The sequence below is a fragment of the Hakea prostrata genome, chromosome 9 (genome assembly GCF_041222555.1).
Source record: "Hakea prostrata isolate BN-2017 chromosome 9, UWA_Hpros_2, whole genome shotgun sequence".
Classification (NCBI taxonomy): domain Eukaryota; kingdom Viridiplantae; phylum Streptophyta; class Magnoliopsida; order Proteales; family Proteaceae; genus Hakea; species Hakea prostrata.
In genome coordinates, this window is record NC_142608.1 from 1,930,996 (window position 1) to 1,951,581 (window position 20,586).

Sequence of the window (20,586 nt, forward strand, 5' to 3'; positions counted from 1 at the left end):
TGGAAATTGGGCTGGTTTTGGTTTCATCCAGGCCGAGCCAAAGCCGAAGAATTTGAACCGTAACCAAACCGGACTGAGAAGTGTGTCAAACACCCTAAAATTTGCATCGAACATTTTCTTTGGGGAGAAAATTTTCGTATGAAAACCACGCTCGCTCGCCGTAAATGTTGGCCTTGAGAACTAATGGGTCCGTTTGGATGTAAAGCTTGCGGATCAACGTGAGAAAGCGAGAATTGGAGAAAACGGAAAATGAGAAATTCTCAATTTCTCTCTCAGCGACCACAGGGCGACATTCTAGGTTATAATTTATTCAGCAAATCAACTTCATTAGGATTAGGTCACCGCAGGATCTTCCAAACTCGTTGGAGAATAAAATCACTTCTACTTCTCCATTGGTAATGTAAGCATTCTTAAAAACAAAAAGCAAAAGAATAGGTTTAGAGATTGGAAAAGGAAAAGGGGGAAAAATAAAGGAAAAGGAAAAGGGAGAGAAATCGAGACAAAAAGCTCTTTCCAAATTATCAAAGCGAAAAACTGCAAAATCCTACGCCTTACCCTTCAATTATTCCTGGCTTTCTTTCTCTGTTTCAATGCAATTCTTATACTGGGAGCGTGGTTGTCTCAAAAATCCATTCGCTTCATCGACTTCGGGGGTTTGGCCAATATCACACCACTCATGAGATGAGAACAGTATTTGAGTGATGGGTTTGTTGGTTGAGTTTTCGGTGGTTTGTCTGGTTAGTAGCAAGAAGAGTTAAATTCCGAGTTGGGTTTTTATTCTTTGCACTTATGGGTAACGTTAGTGTTAGAGAAGTTGTGGGCAACTCTTCTGGAGTTGGGATTACTGAAGGTGACCAGGATATGGAGTCTTCACAGGTTGGGTTTCAAGAAGGTTACCACGCTCCTGGTGGTTCTCCCAAGCTGATGGGGCAGTCTCCTCCTAGTAGCCCTATGGCTGCCAGGTCGCCTTTGATGTTCACTCCGCAGGTGAGTCTTTATCCTTCCTTCCCCACTCTACGCTTCTCTTGATGGTATGATTTTGGTACATATGGGTGTACATTTTGTTTGCAGATGGTATCCTGGATATTTTAGCTTTCTATACTCATCACTATTTCTGGAATCATTCTTTGATAGCACTTCATGTTTGGAATCTAAGACGCTAGGAGTTATGCCCTTTAATAGCTCTTTTGGGTACAGGTGTATTCTACTCTGTGTTTATATCTAGCTTTTGATGTGCTACTTGTAAATTTTCTATATTTGCAGGAAAATTCAGTCTCTGAGTCTCCACTTTAACTTCCTCCTCCCTCTCTGAAGTAGCAGCTATGTACTATTTAGTTGTACACGTGTTAATCTTTTATAGCATTGCTATAAAAAAAAATAATAGAAAAAGTACATCTTGTGCAGCTATTGTTTGCAAAGTCAACGAATTTTATTTTATGTGGTTCTCTATCATCTAGTAGGTGCCTCCTTATTGTTTGAAGTGGAAGTTAAAAAAGAGAGAGAAAAAATGTCTGTTCTCTCTTCAATCCTTACATCATCTGAATGCATTGATTTTGGATTAACACTGACATGTTGGTTGATATGTGCTTGTTACTTTTGGACTTTTGTAATGTAATGTATAAGAAGGGGTTGCTAATTAGAGGCACCACTTTCTGGTGTGTCTCTACAAATAACCACTATATCAATTTTCTGGTGTGTCTCTACAAATAACCACTCTGTCCACATGTGCTGGTTTCATTGCAGTGTTCCTTTGAAGATGATTGTGTTTGTAAATACTTAATTAGCATGTGATGAGTGTAGAGGCACTTAAAAATTATTCAAAAAATTAAACTTAACCGGCTGATTGTGATTACATGACTAGCAACAACGAATTGCTTCATCTTAGCCTGCATGCTTCTCTTCAGACGGTATGATAACCTGTGGAGGCCCTTTTGATGTGCCTTCTGTGGACAACCCTCAACTATTTAACAATGGAGACTTGGGTGGGACTTTAACTTCTTTAAAAATGGTCCAAGATGTCCAATAACTTCATTTAGTGATTCTGTGATCACCTTCTACAATTCTTTATGTTTTTGTAGCTAACTGCTATGTTATGTTTTCAGGCGTCAATATTGGAGTGAAACCCATTTGACTGTTAAATCTTTTACTAGAGATCAATTTTAGTGTTTATAATGGATCTGCCATTTTGGTATTGGATACTTGAACCCACTACGCTATCTGAAATTTCAGAAAAATACGGATAGTTTAATAATTTAATGTATTCTTAGGAAGTTGTAACTAGAAAATGTTTATGAACTTGCAACTGAAGTATGCACCGCATGTAATTCAGCAAATGCATAAGTTTATGAGGGCACGTGTCACCAATCTGCCACTGAAGCATGCTTATTGGTACATTCTAAGAGTCATTAGTTTCTTTTGGGAGCAAAGCAACTAAGAGAAGGTCAAAGCAAGCAAGAGATTTGGGAGGTTTGACATATTTCTGCTGATTGGATTTAAATATGGAATAGGATTTGTGTAGATGACCCAAATTGTTTAGAGAAAGCATACTTGAGCCAAGTTTTTGTAGGGTTTGACATGTGTGCTTTTATACCACTGAAATACTATGTTCAACATAGGTACTTAGGATAAGATAGGCATTTGAAGTATCACAGGTTGAATTACTTTTCTTTTTTCAGTTTTGTAGTAGTTCAAGTCATGAAACAAACACCTATCGTAATAGTGGATGGTATCATATACAGGAGAGATGGTATTGCTCCTTCATTTAGTCTATAATTTAGTAAGTAAAAGGTGTTTGGTGGAGGATAGATGGGATAATATGACCTTCACTGCAAGTGTGGCTTTTTTTTGGGGTGTGTGTGTGTGTTGTGGTTGCAAAGGGCTTTAACTATGTGAGGAACAAAAGAACCAAGATAATAATGTACCTCTTGGTAGTATTGTTGGCAACCTTCACCTTGTACTCATGGGTAAATTTCAAGCCCCTATGCTTCCAAGCAAAGTATGGCTCTCCATTTTTTTTAAAATAAAAATCTTAAAGCTTTGACATTTCATATCACAAAGGGAAAATCCTTATAGATGATTGGCTATATGGCTACGGTATACTCAACATAATGTGTGGGAAGAAATTTGGGTGAGTGTTGCATGTTCTCTTGGCTTTATGATGTGAACCAGGTTCTACAGTTCAATAGGTTGATGCAGACCCTAGCTCTAGATCCACCCGCAGGATCCTCTTCAAGTGAATCAGCAGCCAATTAGGGTTTAGACTATGGTTGGAGAAAATAGGGTGGTTAAGGGGTTCTGGGGTTGGGAAAGGGGTAGGGCTAGGTTCTACTACGGTTTTGAATTCCAATAATCCTTTGCTGTAATTTTGTTTTCAGACTGGAATTCAAAGGCTAGCGTTTTGAGAATCTAGGGTTTCTAGTGTTTGAATTGAGGCTGAAGTTAGGGTTGAGTGAAGTTAATTCTCAAAAGGCTTAGGGTTTCGATGAATGGTTCAAGAGAATAAGGAATTTGAAATTCTAGGTTTAGGTAGGGGTGTCAATTTGTAGACTGGACCATTAAGACCGAACCGAATTGGCCCGTTATAGCCTGAACAGACCCAAACCGAACCTTAATGGGCGGGATAGGGGATGAGGGGTAAAAAATCAAACAGTTTTGGGCTGGTTAGGGCCAGCCTGTTTGAAGCCGGTTAGCCTAGACCGAATGGACTCGGACCGATCCATACTAAATTCTCAAACCCGTTATAAACTTATTAAGAAAAAAAAAAAGATTAAAAAAAGCTTTTATTCCTATGATTGCCATTGGGTTTATCTACTCAAGCTTGTTATCCATTAACATATTTGCTAACTAAACTAATTAAAAAAGTAAACATGATGAAAAGAAGTGGGTATTCATTATTGCTCAGTTCCTTCTCTACAATTCACATATGCTTCTAGTGTTTTTAGGTGGATACTCAGCAATCTAAGGCTGGCCCTAAGTAGAAAGACTCCCTGCGCAAGTAAACCAACCTTTTAACAGTGAGATATGGTAGTGCGGCTTATATGTAGGACGGACTACAGTTGTATTACCCACTTCTATTAATGCTAATTCTTTTTCTTGTAAAAAGAAGTCTTTGTTTGGACTTTAAGCCCAAGAGGTAAGATCCAAGGCCATGTGAATTTTAATTCAAAATAGGCCATTACGGTTTGATAATGGGTTTGTAATGGTCTCTAACCCGCCCCAACCCGAAGCCAAAACGTTAGTGAACCCAAACTCAGACCACACCAAACCGAAACTGAAACCAAACAGAAACCGTTATTTTGCAAATGGTCCGTGTTTGGGCTTGGTGTTTTTCAGCCTGAAACTATTAAGCCCAAACTGAAATCTCCCCAAACCGAACCATTGACACCCTTGGGTTTGGGGTTTCTAATGAGGAAGATGGAATTACAGAATTTTCTGGGGTTTAGAGGGGAAGGGTGGGGCTATAACCTAGGATCGGACTCATCGGAGGTAGGGTATGGGGAGGGGATTCTAGTTCCTAATAGGGTTAGGTCTTGGGTAGGGCAAGCCTAGGGTTTAGGTTAGGTTTTCTGGTTTTTAAAATTCTGGAATTTCCAGTAGTGCCGCAAGCTTTGAAAGAGGAAGAAGAAGAGAGGGGCTGTGATTAGTAGTCTAGGGTTTGGGAAGGTAGGTGGTTGAGGGATTAGAGTAGGGAGAGGGGAATAGGGGCTGCCGCAGGGTTTGGGAGGGGGGTAAGGTTGACTTGCAATGGGGTGAGGGGGCTGCAACTTCACAGTTAGGGTTAGAGGGGGTGGGGTGGGAAGTCTGAGGATGGAGGAAGGGAGGGAAACGGTAGGGGTAGGGGTGTCTTGTACTTGGAGATGACTTGAGCTTTCAGATTTCACAGAATTCTGCAGAATTCTTCCTTCAAACAGCAGCCGCTAGTTCCCCCTAAGGAACCCATGACTCCATGTCTATGCACCTTCAATTCTAACTTAATTTTATTAGTTATAAACTGAATACTACATTATAAAGAGGCTTATTTATAACATTTAGAAGGAACTCACACTAGGACTCAAATTTAGAAAACAAATCAAACTAAAACTCCTATTTGGACTAATGACATATACTCACACGAGGATTCTCGAATATCTCACTCTAGAAGAATCCAAATTGACAACTAAGAGAGGCTTATTTATAACCTTTAGAAGAAACTCACACTAGGACTCAAATTTAGAGAACAAATCAAACTAAAACTCCTACTTGGACTATTGACTCATACTCACGTGAGGATTCTTGAATATCTCACTCCAAAAGAATCCAAATTAAAAAAATAAAGAGTAGATATAGAATCCTTGCAAGATGTAGAACAAAACAGGGACTCCCTTACAACTTAGGAATCCTAGTGTAACGACTTTTCAATATCTTAACAAATAATGCCTCAAGCTCAAAAAATAAAAGTAGATCTTGGGTCTCAGAAACATACCGGACCCAACTAAACCCTAAGTGAATTCAACTAAAATAGTGTAAAATTACCAAAATACCCTTGCTGGTACTAGAGGGCCATAGGGTATGGGGATGCTACTGTAGCCCCTGTTTCCGCCCTGCATCTGGTTTCCATCACTTTATTGTCGGTCAATACTTACTCTTGTAGTGGATGAAATTCCATCTCATAAGGGTTTTACTTTGTAGTAAATGAGTCCTTGGTGGCTAGCGAGAGAAAATTCAAACAGAAGAGTTTATATGGTGGACATTTAGACATGTAGCAAGGACATAGTCACATATGAAAACTATTTGAGGAATTTTATAGACCCATTGTACATGGTGGAATCCTTGAAAAAATCATTAATCAAATTGATTGGGAAAATTTTCTATTTTACCTCTTTTTTGGCTGGCCCTATTTTTATAGAGACTATGTACCCTTTGGGTTGGTTGTTGGCCTACCCTATCGTTAACTTTCCCCATTTAATCTTATTGTCAAGTCATTGGCTTCTTTTTAGCAATAAAAAGCATCCTTCTTACCTATCCCAATGGCATTTTGGGGTAGGCTCCATGAATAGAACATGATGCATGAATATACCCCCTCAAATTTGGGCGCCAATGGCAGATGCAAAGGCATTTGAGGAAGGATTGTCTATATATTTGTGCTTGCATATGTACACTACTCGTGTGTTTAATGTAGGTCGGTAGTCCAATTTTGTGTCCATATCAGCTGTATGGCCTTTGTGGCTCACCATGTTTTGACTTTTCCCTCAGTAATTGATCATTGAAATTTTAATAAGTTTTGGGGAAACAGTACGAATAAGTTTATTTGTATCTGGAAAGAGGGTTTTACTTCGAGAAAAGAATAGGTGCTCTTGCACTGAAGTTGCCCATGTGATCAGCATGAGATGGCTGATGACTTGGTCCTTTTCAGTTGTCAAGTCACCATATTTGGACTTTTCCCGCAGTAAGTAACCTCAAAGTTTTAATAATTTTTTTGGGAGAACTGTATAAATAAATTTACCTATATCTTATACTTTGAGAAAAGAATAGGTGCTCTTGAACTGAAATTTTCCACCTGATCATCACAAGATGGCCAGTGATCATTCCTTTTCAGTTGCCAACTCAGCTGCTTGTGGATGGTCATTTATTTGGAACTATGTCTCAGGTTTGAAATGGTGCACTCGTAAATGTCTTTAGGTTGTGCCAATAATGATCTCAGTTCATCCCTTTCTCTCCACATTGATGCATATCCCAAGAGCAAGATACTCAAAATCCCTTGTTCATTCTTTCCCTTTTTTTTTTCTTCTTTTTCCAGGTCCCGGTTGCTCCCTTACAAAAACCTGATGAGATGCAGATTCCAAGTTATGGATGGATGCAAAATACTTCTGAGTATGAGGACATGCTTTGTGAAAGGAGGTTTCCAACGATGATCACATGGAGCTATGGTGGCAAAGAAGTAGCCATTGAAGGGTCCTGGGATAACTGGAAGACTAGGTACAGTGGACCCACTACATCTTTTAGTTATTGTCTTTTAAATTTGAAATCATGCTTAACCACGTCTAATATGGATTTCCCTTCTCAGAAATCCCTTGCAAAGATCAGGCAAGGAGTTCACCATTGTAAAAGTGCTCCCATCGGGTGTGTATCAGTACAGGTTTATTGTCGATGGACAGTGGAGGTATGCCCCTGACATGCCATGTGCTCATGATGATTTGGGGAACGCTTACAATGTTCTGGATGTGCGGGTAACTATCTTCCACCTTCCTATGATATCTACCCAGTTTCTGTCCTTTAGACTTTACACTGCCTTATTCTTGTTCAGCAGATGAGTGGGTCTTATATCTCAAGTTTTATAATGGACTACTCTATGATACATGGGTGATTCTTCTAAAGGAAGGATGTATAATAGCTTTGTTCCAGGTTTCTGTATGTTGTTGGCTTTAACTTTTTTGAGCAGGGTTGCAGATGTAAGCAATTATCTGATATGCGAATATTTAATTGGTTTATTAGAAATATTAAATTTTAAATATCTGAAGGGTTTTTTGTGTGTGTGTGTGTGTGGGGGGGGGGGGGGGTTCTAACTCAATGACTTTGGTGCCTTTTTTTTCCGCCCAACGGGGGGCCCCGAGGGGGGCCACCCCGGCCCCCTTGGCGCCTGCCGGTCTTGGACTTAAAATAACTGTAAGGTGTTGGCAGTGTGCACCTTGTCACCTGATTACCTGATGGACCTGGCCCTGATTAGTAAGATGTGTCCGAGTATGGCTTTGGTCAATAAGGGGCTCGGATCTCTATCTATGTTTCAATTCACTCAAGTTGGTCCAGTTCAAGTAACCTTTAGGGTTACCCTTTGAGCATCTGGTACCCTTCATCAATTTTATTGGGTGAGTGAAAGTTTCTTTACTGAAAGGAAAGAAGTACAGGGACTCCTGAGAAATGGTGGTCAGGAGAACCAGCACTACCATTTATAGGTCCCTTCTTTTGGTTCTTACTTCAACGAGAATGAAATCCCAAATTTACTGGAAAAAAATGGACTTTGAGGTCCATCTTCTGAGGTTATGTCCAACCAAAAGTGATTGATGGTGGCTCCAAAAGAAAGTTTTCCGCTACTTCACAACAAGATTTCTTGGCAGAGGACATTTCCACGTAGATTTTTTCTCTGTCAAAGAAAAAAATGTCTTCTTTGTAGATAAAGAAGGGTCAAGATTTCCAAGATTCGAGTTCAATCCTTTATAGAGGTTCTTCATATACAAGTACACATTTTATCATCTTTAACTTGAAGGCAACATTTAGTCACAAGGACTTCTGAACCAATGAATAGAAGGGGCAATCAAAAAAGGGGTGTTCGACATCTTCTGGGGCATCCCAACAAAATCCGCAGAGGGAGGGACTGGATTTTTCTCTGAAGAAGGAAAGACTCTGTAGGGAGGTAACAACACTGACCAATGGTGAAGCTGTGGCTAGCGATTTGTCTCTTGAACAAGACCTGATTGCACCACAATTGTCAGGGTGTCGCCTAGGTTCCCAAGTGCATTGGATACCTTTATTTTACACCCTTTCCAATGCTATGGATCAGGTAGGTGGCATCACATTTATGGATTGCACCTGGCTTTGACAGGGCCACAAGCCCTGATGAAGATATATTGGTACTAAAAGACCCATTGAGGATGCAGGCCAAATGAAATGCAAAGCTTCCTGGAAATGCTTGGTTAAAGAGGAAGTAAGGATGGAGGCCAACTATCAATTCATATGATATCTGAAACCTTGTGCATCCTCCTGTATGAATAAATGCTTGGTTAAAGAGGAAGTAAGGGATGGGAGGCTGACCATCAATTCAGATGATATCTGGAATCATGTGCATCCTGCCGTTTGAATAACTTTGTCACCAACCGAATGAAGCTCTCTTGGGGGGTTTCTTCTTCTTCTACCTTTTTTTGGTGTTGGGGTTGTGGGGGGGGGGGGGGGTAGGAGCAGTCCAAATGGAGTTGTTGTGAAGGAGATGAGAATTGACCCAGCCAACCCAAATGCTTTTTCATGGCAGGCTTCCAAATGGAAGCCTAGCTAATAGGGTGGACGAGTCTGGTGGACTTACTTCTATTTCAAAGATAGGTGCACACCTACTTTGAGATAAGGGAGTGGGCAAGACAAAAGTTATCTGACCAAAAGATGTAAGACTGAAGAACAGATGCTCAATTCTGGATGGTTGGCATAAGAAAGAAACTTGATCTTCCACAGCTGGAGTCTCTTCTGCAGCAGTGCAAGAGATCCATCACAGGAGAGCAGAGTGGGTGTTGTAAACTTGTGACAATTATAGGTTACCAGGCATGAAGACCTTGCTGGACAAGGGGTGAGAGAGAGAGTCGAAGAGGAAGACAGTGAGAGAGAGACGAAAGGAGAAAGGGAGAGAGGAATATAGGTGGCTCAATGAGTTCATACCTCCTATTATTCACACTAGCCTTTATATAGTTACATACCCTGGTAGAGTTTCCCAAAGTAGGGGAGCTCCTCTACCTTCCTAATCAAATTACATTCCAACTATTGAGCAATAAATAAGGAGCAAAATACATCATAAAAGGAAACAAATCTGGACGCCAACTTTGGTCTTTGTGCTTGTCACCCTTGATTTGGTCACCACTCGACACTGAAAAGACCATTTTAGCCTCGCCTGTAGAATCCGCAAACTGTTAACAAAACTGAAAGAGTGTCAAAGTCAAGGCTAAATACTTGATCGGAAAGAAGTCCATGGGAAACCCAAACAACTCAATTAGGTGGGACTTGTCAGCCACAAAGACCCCTGCTAGGAACAAGACAGATTTGGAGAGGTTATACAGAAGCTGGGCATGCTTTTATAATGGATACACAAGACAAAATGGTCTCTATAAAAGGGAAATCAGCTGTGGATAAAATCATGACATTGCCACTAAAGGCCTCATTGAAGATCTTGGGGGCCTTGCATTTTGACACGGGGGAGATGAACGGCTGGTCCATGCAAGATTAGTTCCAGGGCTAAGATGAAGATGTTTTGGAGGGGGGGGGAGAGGAGAGCCCCGATAGATACTAACATGGGAGGTGAAAGTTAATGCGGTTTCTAAGGGCAAACATGGTGCCAAAGGCTTTAGCACAAGCAAAATCCTTTCTTTTTTTTTTTTTTGGGGGGGGGGCAATTTTCCTATGCAGCCTTATGCTAGCAATTCTTGATGAGTGGTTGTTTTGATATCTTGACCTCAGGCTACAACTGTGGTCCATTGACCATTGCTCCCATAGTTTGAGGTCTTGTGAGATCTCATTTTTCTAAGACCTCGAGGCAAGATCTCATACAAAACGAGATGATCTCAGAAAAACAAAAAATCTTGGTTTGAGATCTCGTATCTCACAAGATCTCAGTTTAACCTTAGTCTCCAAAAAATACCATATATCGGTCAAGATGAAATGGGCTCTCGAGTTGGGTTGAGTTAACCGAGGATTTTACCATATCTTGGTCGAGATCTCTGGAAGTCTCGGTTTTTTGAGGGACCAAGATCTCAAACCATGATTGCGCCAAAGCCCACCCGTTTTCAATGGGGTTACCATAATTTACCAAAATATTGGTAGAAGCATATTGTGATTTTAATTAGTTACTATTTTAAGTGTAAAAACAAATTATTTATTGAAGGGTCATAATTTAAACTATTGAAGAGTCATAATTTATAATGCAATTCATAGAAGTTACTCTTCTAAGGAGTAACCTTTGGATCCATCAACTTCCTTGTTTCAAAACCCCTGTGAACAGCTTAAAATCCTACTAGCCTGCTAAGAGCTTAGGCATATTCTTGGCCAATAAATGGGGATGTTGTCTTATTAAAGCCTTTTGATTCCAAACCGTTCCTTAATGCATTTAACTTGGGACTTTACCACTTTGCTGCTACCTAGAACAATATCATCTTGATGAAAGAGAGAACTTTTGGGGAAAAATAATGGATTTTTTCTTAATCATAGTCCAACTTTCGGTCGAAATCAGTGAACTTTCAAATTTTTTTCCAACCGAGACGAAACCTGGGAGGTTAAATATTCTTCCCAGAGTTCGACCAAATCTCGAGCGTCTCGACTGTTTTGATCATTTCGGTCCATCTTCTTTCTTTAAATTACCTAGTTTCGATGAAATCTGCGTATTTCGCTGTCTTGTCTTGGTACTGCCCCTTCAGTTTTGTAAGTTTCAACCTAAGATCCAAAATTTTGGCTTCAAATCCCTAGTTCTCCTTGAAATCCCGATACTCCTTTAGTCCTTTGTCAAGCCTAAATGTCAGTGCTGAGGCAGAGGAATCCAACCTATGAGCCTAAGGTTGAAGAATTAATGTAGTAAGGGGTACCGTCCTCCATCAGGATATAAGCTGGTCTACCATTGCCAATCGTTTGCCTGCCACCAGTCCTACAAGATACAATGAGAAGGAATGAAACTGACCTTGCAGTGACAATGGTATATAAGAAGAAAGAGGGATGAATTCTTAGGAACATGAAGAACAAGTGACAATAGTTTATAGGAAGAAAGAGAGATGGATCCTTTACTAGGAGCAGAGAGAGAACAATCTACAACCTAAATGTGTCCTTTGACTGAACTTATTATACAGCCAGATAGCCGATTAACAAAAGTGGTAGTGGATCTGTGGATCTGAAGTCAATTATCAAGGATGGGCATTAGCATAACTACAACGGGCCAATAAAGGATATTCCTAAGTGCTTGAAGTTGGAAGCAGAAGAGGTTGTACCATAAAGGGCAGATGCAGAAGGAGACTGAGCAACTGAGGAGAAGAGGCAGAAGTGTCAAGCCAAGACATCATGTGGCAAAGTATAAATATCTTCTATGAGAACTGGCTCTCAAAGGGCTGTTGAAGGTGTCAACTTTGTGTGGTGGCAATAGGCTGAATCTGATCCCTATGTTTTCATTCTTGGCCTTGTCACAAGAGGGAGTGGAGGTGGGATGACCATGTAGTTTCCAGTAGAAAATTTCGTCTGGCTTTCCTTCCCACAGTACTCAGATCACACTGAACCATGAAGAAGAGGATGACTAGTGGAATGAGTTGGTGCATCCATGGAATGAAATCCAAGGTCAGTGGAGAGAGGCAATCCGTCAAGGATTAGGGTCTGAAGCTTACAGACCGCCAACTATTTTCAAGCTGGATAAGATACTAGTACTGCTTTGGAGAGGGAAATGGATCCTGTCAAGAATAAGGGTCTGAAGCATAGCAGGCTGCTAACCCTTTTTGAGATGATAATAGATTAGGACTGCGTTGGAGAGGGTAATTGATCTCGACTGAAACTCTTGTGGTTTTACTCCATATCTGGACCAGTTGAGAAATCATAACTTAGATCGCATCTTCATGCTTCTTGAAGCTAATAACGTCAGTAGACTAGGTGGGATGGAATGTCCCATAGAAGTCAAGTTCCTGCTCGAGTTTTGCAACTCTGGGTAGTGCTGTGAGAGGGACAACTCATGCTGAGTGGTGCTGTGAATGCACTGCAAACCTAGGCTACATTTCCAACTCAAAAGTAAGTCTCAGCCTTCAAGATCTACTCAGCAGAATCTAAGAAAGGCAGCCTGCGCAATATTTGGCTGCATAGATTTGATCAGAAACAAAAATGGCATCAGAGAGCTTCTCTAAGGAAGGACAAGCTGGAGGTGGCTTTGTGGTGGTTTCTGTCATATATTTAGTGAATCCATGATCAGCAATCAAAGCATAACAAGAGCGTGACTGTAGTAGATAGATTCTCCCATCAGCGGCATATAAGAGAATGGGACAGAGGTTGTAAGAGGGAAAATGAGGAGAAAACATAATGTCACTTTTATATCTGGAAACAACTAGAGAAAAGGAAAAGAAGATGAAGGAGATGAAGAGAATGACGGGGGAGATTGGGCAAGTGTCAAACTCAATTTCTTCCCCCATGGAAAGATATATTATTTAGAAAAAGCAATCCAGTTTAGGAATTAGTCCTTCCTAAACCGGTTACATAATAAAAAGGAAATAAAGCTTATAGAATCCTACAATTGCTGAATAAAAAAGGGTATAATAGTAAACCCATTAAACATACACATGACCCCCATGGTACATGTTCCTCATGGTGAATAAGTCAACAGACAAGAAATAGGGTACAGGGAATTAGGTTTTGGGAGGAGAAGAAGAAGAGAGCAGAAGTTAGAGATGAGAAGAAGAATTCTGAGGGAGAGAAGAACTCAATCATCAGAGAAGAGAGGCTCCAGCCATCATTTCATTCATTGTGCATTACTGTTTACATTGCTGCCGAATAGGCGGTAGGAGGAAAATGCCAAACCATGAAGCGTGGGAATCGGTTAACTACCTCTAAACCCAATAAAAGAATAAAATAGAAAAGTTGGGGGAATGCTAACTTGTGGGGAAGAGTAAATGGTCTGATTACAGTCACATACTTAAGGGGGAAGTAAAAAAGAAAAGGAGATACCTGCCCTCACACTCATAAATAGAAATATAAACAGAAACAAACAAAAATAGAAATAAATAGAAAAAGAAACTAGCTGATAGCTGCTGCAGGTGGTCTGTAGGCTGTATTCTAGCAACATGATGATCATGAAATCATTGTGAATCCACGTATAACAGTGGATGTCTGATCTCTACGATGTGTCCTCTGGAAAACTCGGAATCCTCAATTGAGTGGGGTGATGTCCTCGTAAGAAACACCTTGTCCTATTCATTAATTAATCTCAGTGTTATAGACCGGGGAATTGTCGATAATTATTTAACTAATAGATGTAAAGTATTTGAGCTTATGATTGGGCAGAGGTTGTGGTTATGGGAATTGCTTCTTGTCTGGACTTCATGTGTGATTGATGAAGTAAGCTTGAGTTTGTGGCAGTATCAATTTATCCTAGTGAATCTGCAGGAAACTACCAAAAGAATATCGAACTATAGCAGCGGCAAATCTGTTGAAACTGAGTATGACATTTAGTCGGTTTGGTTCTTGAGAATAAATTGCAAGCAATCAATCCTCCTGGGTTGCATGCCTACGTCTTACTTTGAATCTGATGATTACTCTAGTTGAAATCTCCACTTAGATTTTTGGGGATGACAATGGGGTACAAGGATAGGTTAATCAGATATCCTGCTCTTGTTTGGATACATGTGGTTTTAATTTGGTTTTAGGGTTTCTAACCATAGTTGTCAAGGCATCGCTTAAGCGTCTAGGCGGTACCTGCCCAGTCAAAGCGACCGTTGCTTTTTTCGAAGTCAATAAAGTGGTCGCTTTGTCGCTTAAGCGTTCGAGCGGGCACTTTGGACACGCTTTATCGGCTTTTATTTTTTCAAAAATCTTTTTATAAAAAAAGATACCAAATCAGTGGTGTATAATATAAATGCATCTGATTCTAATCCAAAGGTTTTCATTGGTTAGATTATACATCAATTAAGAACTATTGTACATGGTTATACATGCAATCATTTCTATGGCAAATTGGGTTGAAAAGAAAAAAAGGGGGAAACTTAAAAAGAATTGAAAACTCTGAAAACTCCAAATCGAAATAAGCTTGTCTTCGAACCTCTCTCTGCCGTGCCCTAAAGGACAGAAGTCACAGAACTCCTCAGTCTTCTCTCTCTCAAAGTCTTCTTCAATCGCCGGAACTCCTCGCTGCACTCTGCAGTGCTGGCAATCATCTCTCTCTCAGGTGGTAAGTTGTTTTTCCCCCCCCCCCTCCTTCCTCACCAATGCTGACGGAACTATTTTTCCATTTTGGAACTCCTCAATCCTCTTGGCTCTTGCTCTTGCTCTTGCCGAACTCCTCTCTGCATCATCTCTCTCTCCAATCACCGGCAGTAAGTGCTTTTTTTTCTTCTTCTTTTCTTCTTCCTCACTAACCCTGACCGAACTATTTTTTCATTTGGGAACTCCTCAGTCCTCTTGTTCTCGCCGGAACTCCTCTCTGCGTCATCTCTCTCTCCAATCGCCCGCTGAAGTGTTATTTTCATTTTTCTTCCTTGCTGATGCTGAAGGAACCCCTATTTCTTCATTTCTGATTACTGGACTTGCATCGGTGAGTTGACTGAGTTCCAATCGCCGGCGTTAAGTGGTTTTGTTTCTTTTATTTTTTATTTTTCCCCCTTTTTTCTTCCTCACTGAGGGTAAGTGAGTTGACTGAGTTCCAGTCTACAAAACACCTATTTTTTCTTTCTTTCTTTGCAACACCAGCAGCAGTGCAGCACCTCTATCTTCTTTATCTCCGGTGATTTATGCAGCACAATAGTCTTCTCAGGTGACGACATCAGTTTTTTTTTTTGCAATTTTTCACATCTCTATGATTCTGAAATAGCATTCTTCTTTGAGATTCTGATATTGGGTTTTTCTTTTGTGCTATTTATTCTTAGTTATTGGTGTTTGAGTTACTTTGTCTCCCTGGACCCATTTTGCCTTGCTGGATGTGTTGTAAATCTGATTGCATTACATCTTTATCTGTTTGTCATTCCATCAGCTGGTGTCTGAGTTAATTTTGAAGTTTGATTTGTGACTTTGATGTTGTTATATTTGAAGTTAATGACTATGTTACATTTTTCAATCTTATATATTGATTATATGAATGAACTTTTCATTAAGTTTGCAAAATGTTCCATATTTAAATGTTAGGAATTTTATGTAACTTTTGGTATTTGGATCAGATATAAAAAAAATTAACACTAGAAAGCTTTGACCTCTTAGTCACTGCTGCTTTGTTGCTTTAGTGCCTTGGAAGCCCTCCATCGCTCTGGTTGCTTTGTCGCTTTGACAACCTTGTTTGTAACCTGTAGCAGGGTCAGGATCTGTTGATTCCAACTAGCAAGTATCTATGCAGTAGCACTTGGTCAGTTGGACCATCATGTTTAGCTTTGGAGACCCAAACCCCAAATTAACTGGCCCAATTGTTTTTGGTTCAATGAGCGTTGGAATTAGTCAATCTATTCAGTATTTATTATTATTATTATTCTTCTTTTGGGGGTAAAGTTACCTACGTAAGATAGAGAGTCACAATTATGTTGCAAGTTATTGTTTAAGGTTGTCATTTCAGTTTCATAATCTTATTGGCAGTCTTGTTATTTCCATAATATATTTGATTGTAACCCAGCAATTCATGCATTTTGTTTGTCACTTTCTGCTGCAATTATCCCCTTCTACTACCTACAGGCCTGCCCGTAATACTTGCATATACGTATAGTAGTCCAAATAAATTTTCTCTGTTTATACCATGTTATCACTTCTCTCTCTTGGACGAGGAACAGTTTATTCATGGATGAAACACACAATTAGAGATACAATCCCCATAGGTGTAGTGGCTATAAGCACCCAGAGAAAAAAATAGCACTAGACTTCATAGCATAATAGAGGTCAAACCACCCCTTGTTTAGCCAAATCATCAGCATCTTGATTCATGTCTTTCAGAATCCATGAGCATGAACAATTCAGCTGGATTCCAAGAGCTTGAATGAATCTGGCCCAAGGAGAGAACCCTTGTGATACCAATTGAGTATCTTATCCAAATCATAACATTTGCTGGATCACCCCCAATACTTGAAAATAGCCAACTCCAACCCTGCTGTAATGAACAACAATTCAGCACGTTAATCCCCTCCTGGTCTTGGATAAGCTTTTACAAGTTACAATCGACCCATCATATATCTTGTCATTCATTCTATTCCCAAATGGATACTGATTGTGCAAAGAATAGCTGACAAACTTCACTTTATCCTTTCAGCAGAGTCTGACATAATGGGACATTGTCACTATTCTAGGATACTCATGGAAGGTGGAACTTTAGTCCCTGTAAATCCAAATCTCCTTGTCTCTTGATATTCTGGATGGTTAAGTGTGTTAAGATATATGGGGACTTTAAGTTAGTTGAAGGCTTAATTAAAATCGTATAACAAGAAAAGATTAAGAGAGTTGGGCTAAGCAAAACCACAACAAGAAGCCTTGAAGGCAGGTGGAGTGCCTGGAGCCACAATGGGTTTTCATATTTTATATTGTTGGGAGTTTCAGCTGGAGGGTACGTGTGACAGGTTGGACTACATCTGGGTTTTCACTTAGGGTTTTTTCAAACTTGACTGAATCTGTGCTGTTACAAATGTGCTGTTACAAACCAGAATTGTTGGCATGTAAACTGAGCCTTACTCTTCATCTTTGGTTCCACAAGGCTGTATGAGTTAATGATTATCATCATCAAGCACACATTGGATTTCTGGCCTCCCCCCTTCCAATCATATCTGTGTCATATTAGATCTTGGTCATGAAGCGGACATGCAGAGTTTTGGTTTCCCTGAAGGCCCCTCTGTGCCCCCCACCTTTATCCACTCTACATACGGTCACCTGATGCTGTCTGATCAGAATGATTTTCTGACTTCTTTGCAGTTCAATAAGTTTAAATTTTTCATGATTTGTGTTGCGGAGGCCCTCAACATGCACACAGTCACCTGCTGCAAAGCTTTGCAAAACATTAGAAGTCAGAAATAGCATCTCAACCAAGGTTCTAAAACTTATTCATTCTGGTATTTCGGTCCTGCTGAGATGACTAGAATATTGAAAATTTGCTGAAATTTTGCTGTGTGTAATATTTCTGCATTTATGTAGACCAATTTGGTTGGTTTTTGCCAAAATTGTGGCCGAAGCCTCATGGAAACCCTATTTGGCCTTTATTAACAAAATTAAATGATCATATTGAAAACTATCTACAAGTGTTTCGTATTTGCACCATAGGCAATGCACCTAGGCGATGGTCCACCTTAAAAAAAATGCATGCTTTATTCTCTTAGTGTTGCCGTGTATGCCATATTGACGCCTTATGGACTGAGCAGCGGTTCTTGACATTTTTGCACTTAGATTTCCATTTTGGATCTATTTAAATTTTCAAAATTCATTCCATAGCACCACATGTTATTGGTTGTTCTATACTTAGTTACCATGTAACAAGAAGCATGGGGTCATTTTTGAAGGGTTAAAAGAATAAAAATTAAAACCTAGTCCTAAAAGAGACCAAGGCGATTGGGACTTACTAGAAATCAAATTAAAAGAAAAATAAGATTCCATTCCACATACACCATCGAAATCGTTACTAGTTTGACATTACAAGGTATAAGTACTCTTTTTATTTTCATATTTATATAAATCATAATCATGCTATCCTATTATGATGAGATGAACTTATGTTTGTCTTTTTATTTTTATTTTTTATGATAATTTTGCGTTATTATGACTTTAATATTTTTTTTAGCTTATAAGTAGAATTGTATAAGGTGTAGTATGATATTTATGCCACATAAAATGGTTTTATTAAAAAAATTTATGTTGAAATGCTTTGTTTGCCAAGGTGATACCTTGTGGATGCCTAATCAATATGGCGCTAAGGGAGGCTCCCTAACACCTTGGTCACCTTGCGGGTTGATAACTACGGCTGATAGCATATATGCTGGTGGGGTGGGTAAGCAAAAGATGTCCACAAAATTCTTAACTATTGAAGTAACAACTTCCACCTACTTTTGGCTAAAAGACTAAGCCCTTTGAACATGGTGGAATTTATAAGTCTTCTCATAAGTTTACTTGTTCTATTTGATGAAACATTGAGTATAGCAGCTTGATTGTTGAAGGTCCTATTGTTCTTGCCTTCCGTGGCGTCCCTGACTATTGAAGCCATAATCTTTAATACCTTTTCTGTTGGCTTTTGAACCAGACCACACCTAAAGAAGTGAGATACCCCTGGAATACAAGTGGAGATATTTCATTAACCTCAATGGAGAACAGGCTAAATGACCTCTGGAAATGAGATGTTTATGATTCATCCTGGGTCCTCATGAAAGTAACTTGACTTAGTTGGTATCCTTATATGAACTGCATTATTGTTTTCTGGGAAAGTTTGGAGTATGAACTGCATTATTCTTTTATGGGAAATTGGAGTATGAACTGCATTATTCTTTGTTGGGAAGTTGGAGTATGAACTGCTATGAATTCTTTCCATTTGTTTTAACCAAGAGTATACTGCTCTAACTTCCCTCTAATAGGGTTCGTTTTGCCAAGCAAGGGCCTGAGATTTAGCATTATCATGGTAACCCTGCCAAAATTTAATCATCCACCCATGCCTCCTTGTTGGAGCCATTATTGTCAAAATAATGACGTTAAGAGCCTCCTTTTTGGACCTGTCTTCTGGCCATTGCCGTACTTAACTTTGACTCCTGTAGCCTGTGGGAAGGACTGACTTTTGATTCATGATACATGCCATTCATCAAGCTACAGACTTCTTTGAAGAGTGGTTCATTTTTAATTGTAGTCTGCAAAGTTGCCTCACCATCTCCTACCGTGGAATGATCTGTGGTTTTGAAAGCTAGCTGAAGAGTAAAATCATCATAAATTCTTTGCTTCTACCCAGAAAGCATTGTTGAGAATTTTTGAGAGTAATTCCTTAATGTTTCCATTGTTAGCACCTTGAAATGCGAACATTCTTGATTTACACACCCAACCCCACCACCACTCCCCTATATGCCAGAATACACCCGGCCTCCCTTCCCCAGTAAAAGAAAATACACCTAACAAAAGAATAAAATGAAATTCTTTTGTCAAATTTTGCTTCATTGGGCAATTTGCAAAGCAAGGAGAAGGTCATTTGTAGAACAGTGATGTGTTAGTTAAGTCAGGGTTTAAAGATTAAAATTAATAGAAGGTGCTACATATTCTTAGTTAAAAGGGCAAGTTTGGCTGTTAGATAGTTTGATTAAATGACTTTTTGCTGTGTATTGCAGGATTATGTTCCTGAGGACCTGCATAGCATTGCTGGCTTTGAACCTCCACAGTCCCCAGATTCAAGCTATGACAACAACTTGCCCCTTGTTCTGGAGGATTGTGTGAAGGAGCCACCATTAGTTCCTGCACATCTACAAACAACACCACTGAATGTTGCTTCATCCAACATGGATAGCCCTCTCTCTTCAAGACCCCAACATGTGGTGCTTAACCATCTTTTCATGCAGAAGGGGAATGGTGGCCAGTCTGTTGTTGCACTCGGTTCAACCCATCGATTTCTGTCCAAGTATGTAACAGTGGTTGTCTATAAGTCCCTAAAGAGGTACCCTGATGCTGGACATTGAGCTATTTTTCCGTGATGTAAAATGTAATTATAAGGAGTAAGACATTTCCTAGGGGCAAGATAGACAAAAATGACCAACAAGTTACAAGAGGGATTTTATTGCTGTAGTTGTATCTTTTTATGCTACATCTTGGTGATTGTTGATTGAATTTTGTAATATTTATTCACTTGCTTCAGAGATATATTTAGAAAACCGAAAAAATCTACTGAATTTTAATGGTGAGGGAGGTTGTAAGGCTTTATTAATTAGACTGGTGGAATGTGCTTGAATTTGTATGGTTTTCTTTTTTAAAAAGTCACTGGAAATGTGCTGGGTGTTGAGTAGCATGCCATTGTCATCTGAAATGATTGAGTGAATGTCAAGGTCATGTATTTCCTTTGACATTGGAAGGTTAAGGCCCTGAAATCTCAATTTTGCTTGGGTCGTGCGCCATTGCGCAGGACTGTCAAGCTAGCCGTCAGATCTAATGCTTGGGTTTTGGTATTCGGTTCGGTTTAATGCATGAATGCGGTTCAACTTGGGCGGTTCAACA

The 20,586-nt window shown here is 39.7% G+C and overlaps 1 protein-coding gene across 1 annotated transcript; it reads left to right on the plus strand.

The window, feature by feature from the left end:
- Window positions 1–707: 707 nt before the first annotated feature.
- Window positions 708–20,450, plus strand: LOC149003967 (SNF1-related protein kinase regulatory subunit beta-2). Its single transcript, XM_089167906.1, has 4 exons — window positions 708–987; window positions 6,776–6,954; window positions 7,043–7,205; window positions 19,710–20,450. The coding sequence occupies exons 1-4, from the start codon at window positions 790–792 to the stop codon at window positions 20,052–20,054; spliced, it is 885 nt and encodes a 294-aa protein (XP_089024032.1). The 5' UTR covers window positions 708–789; the 3' UTR covers window positions 20,055–20,450.
- Window positions 20,451–20,586: the final 136 nt, after the last annotated feature.

Bases quoted from the DNA above. Each gene is read 5' to 3' on its own strand.
- LOC149003967 (XM_089167906.1), top strand. From the start codon at position 790: ATGGGTAACGTTAGTGTTAGAGAAGTTGTGGGCAACTCTTCTGGAGTT. The intron at 988-6,775 runs GTGAGTCTTTAT...TTCTTTTTCCAG, and splicing joins CTTTGATGTTCACTCCGCAG to GTCCCGGTTGCTCCCTTACA. The intron at 6,955-7,042 runs GTACAGTGGACC...TTCCCTTCTCAG, and splicing joins TGGGATAACTGGAAGACTAG to AAATCCCTTGCAAAGATCAG.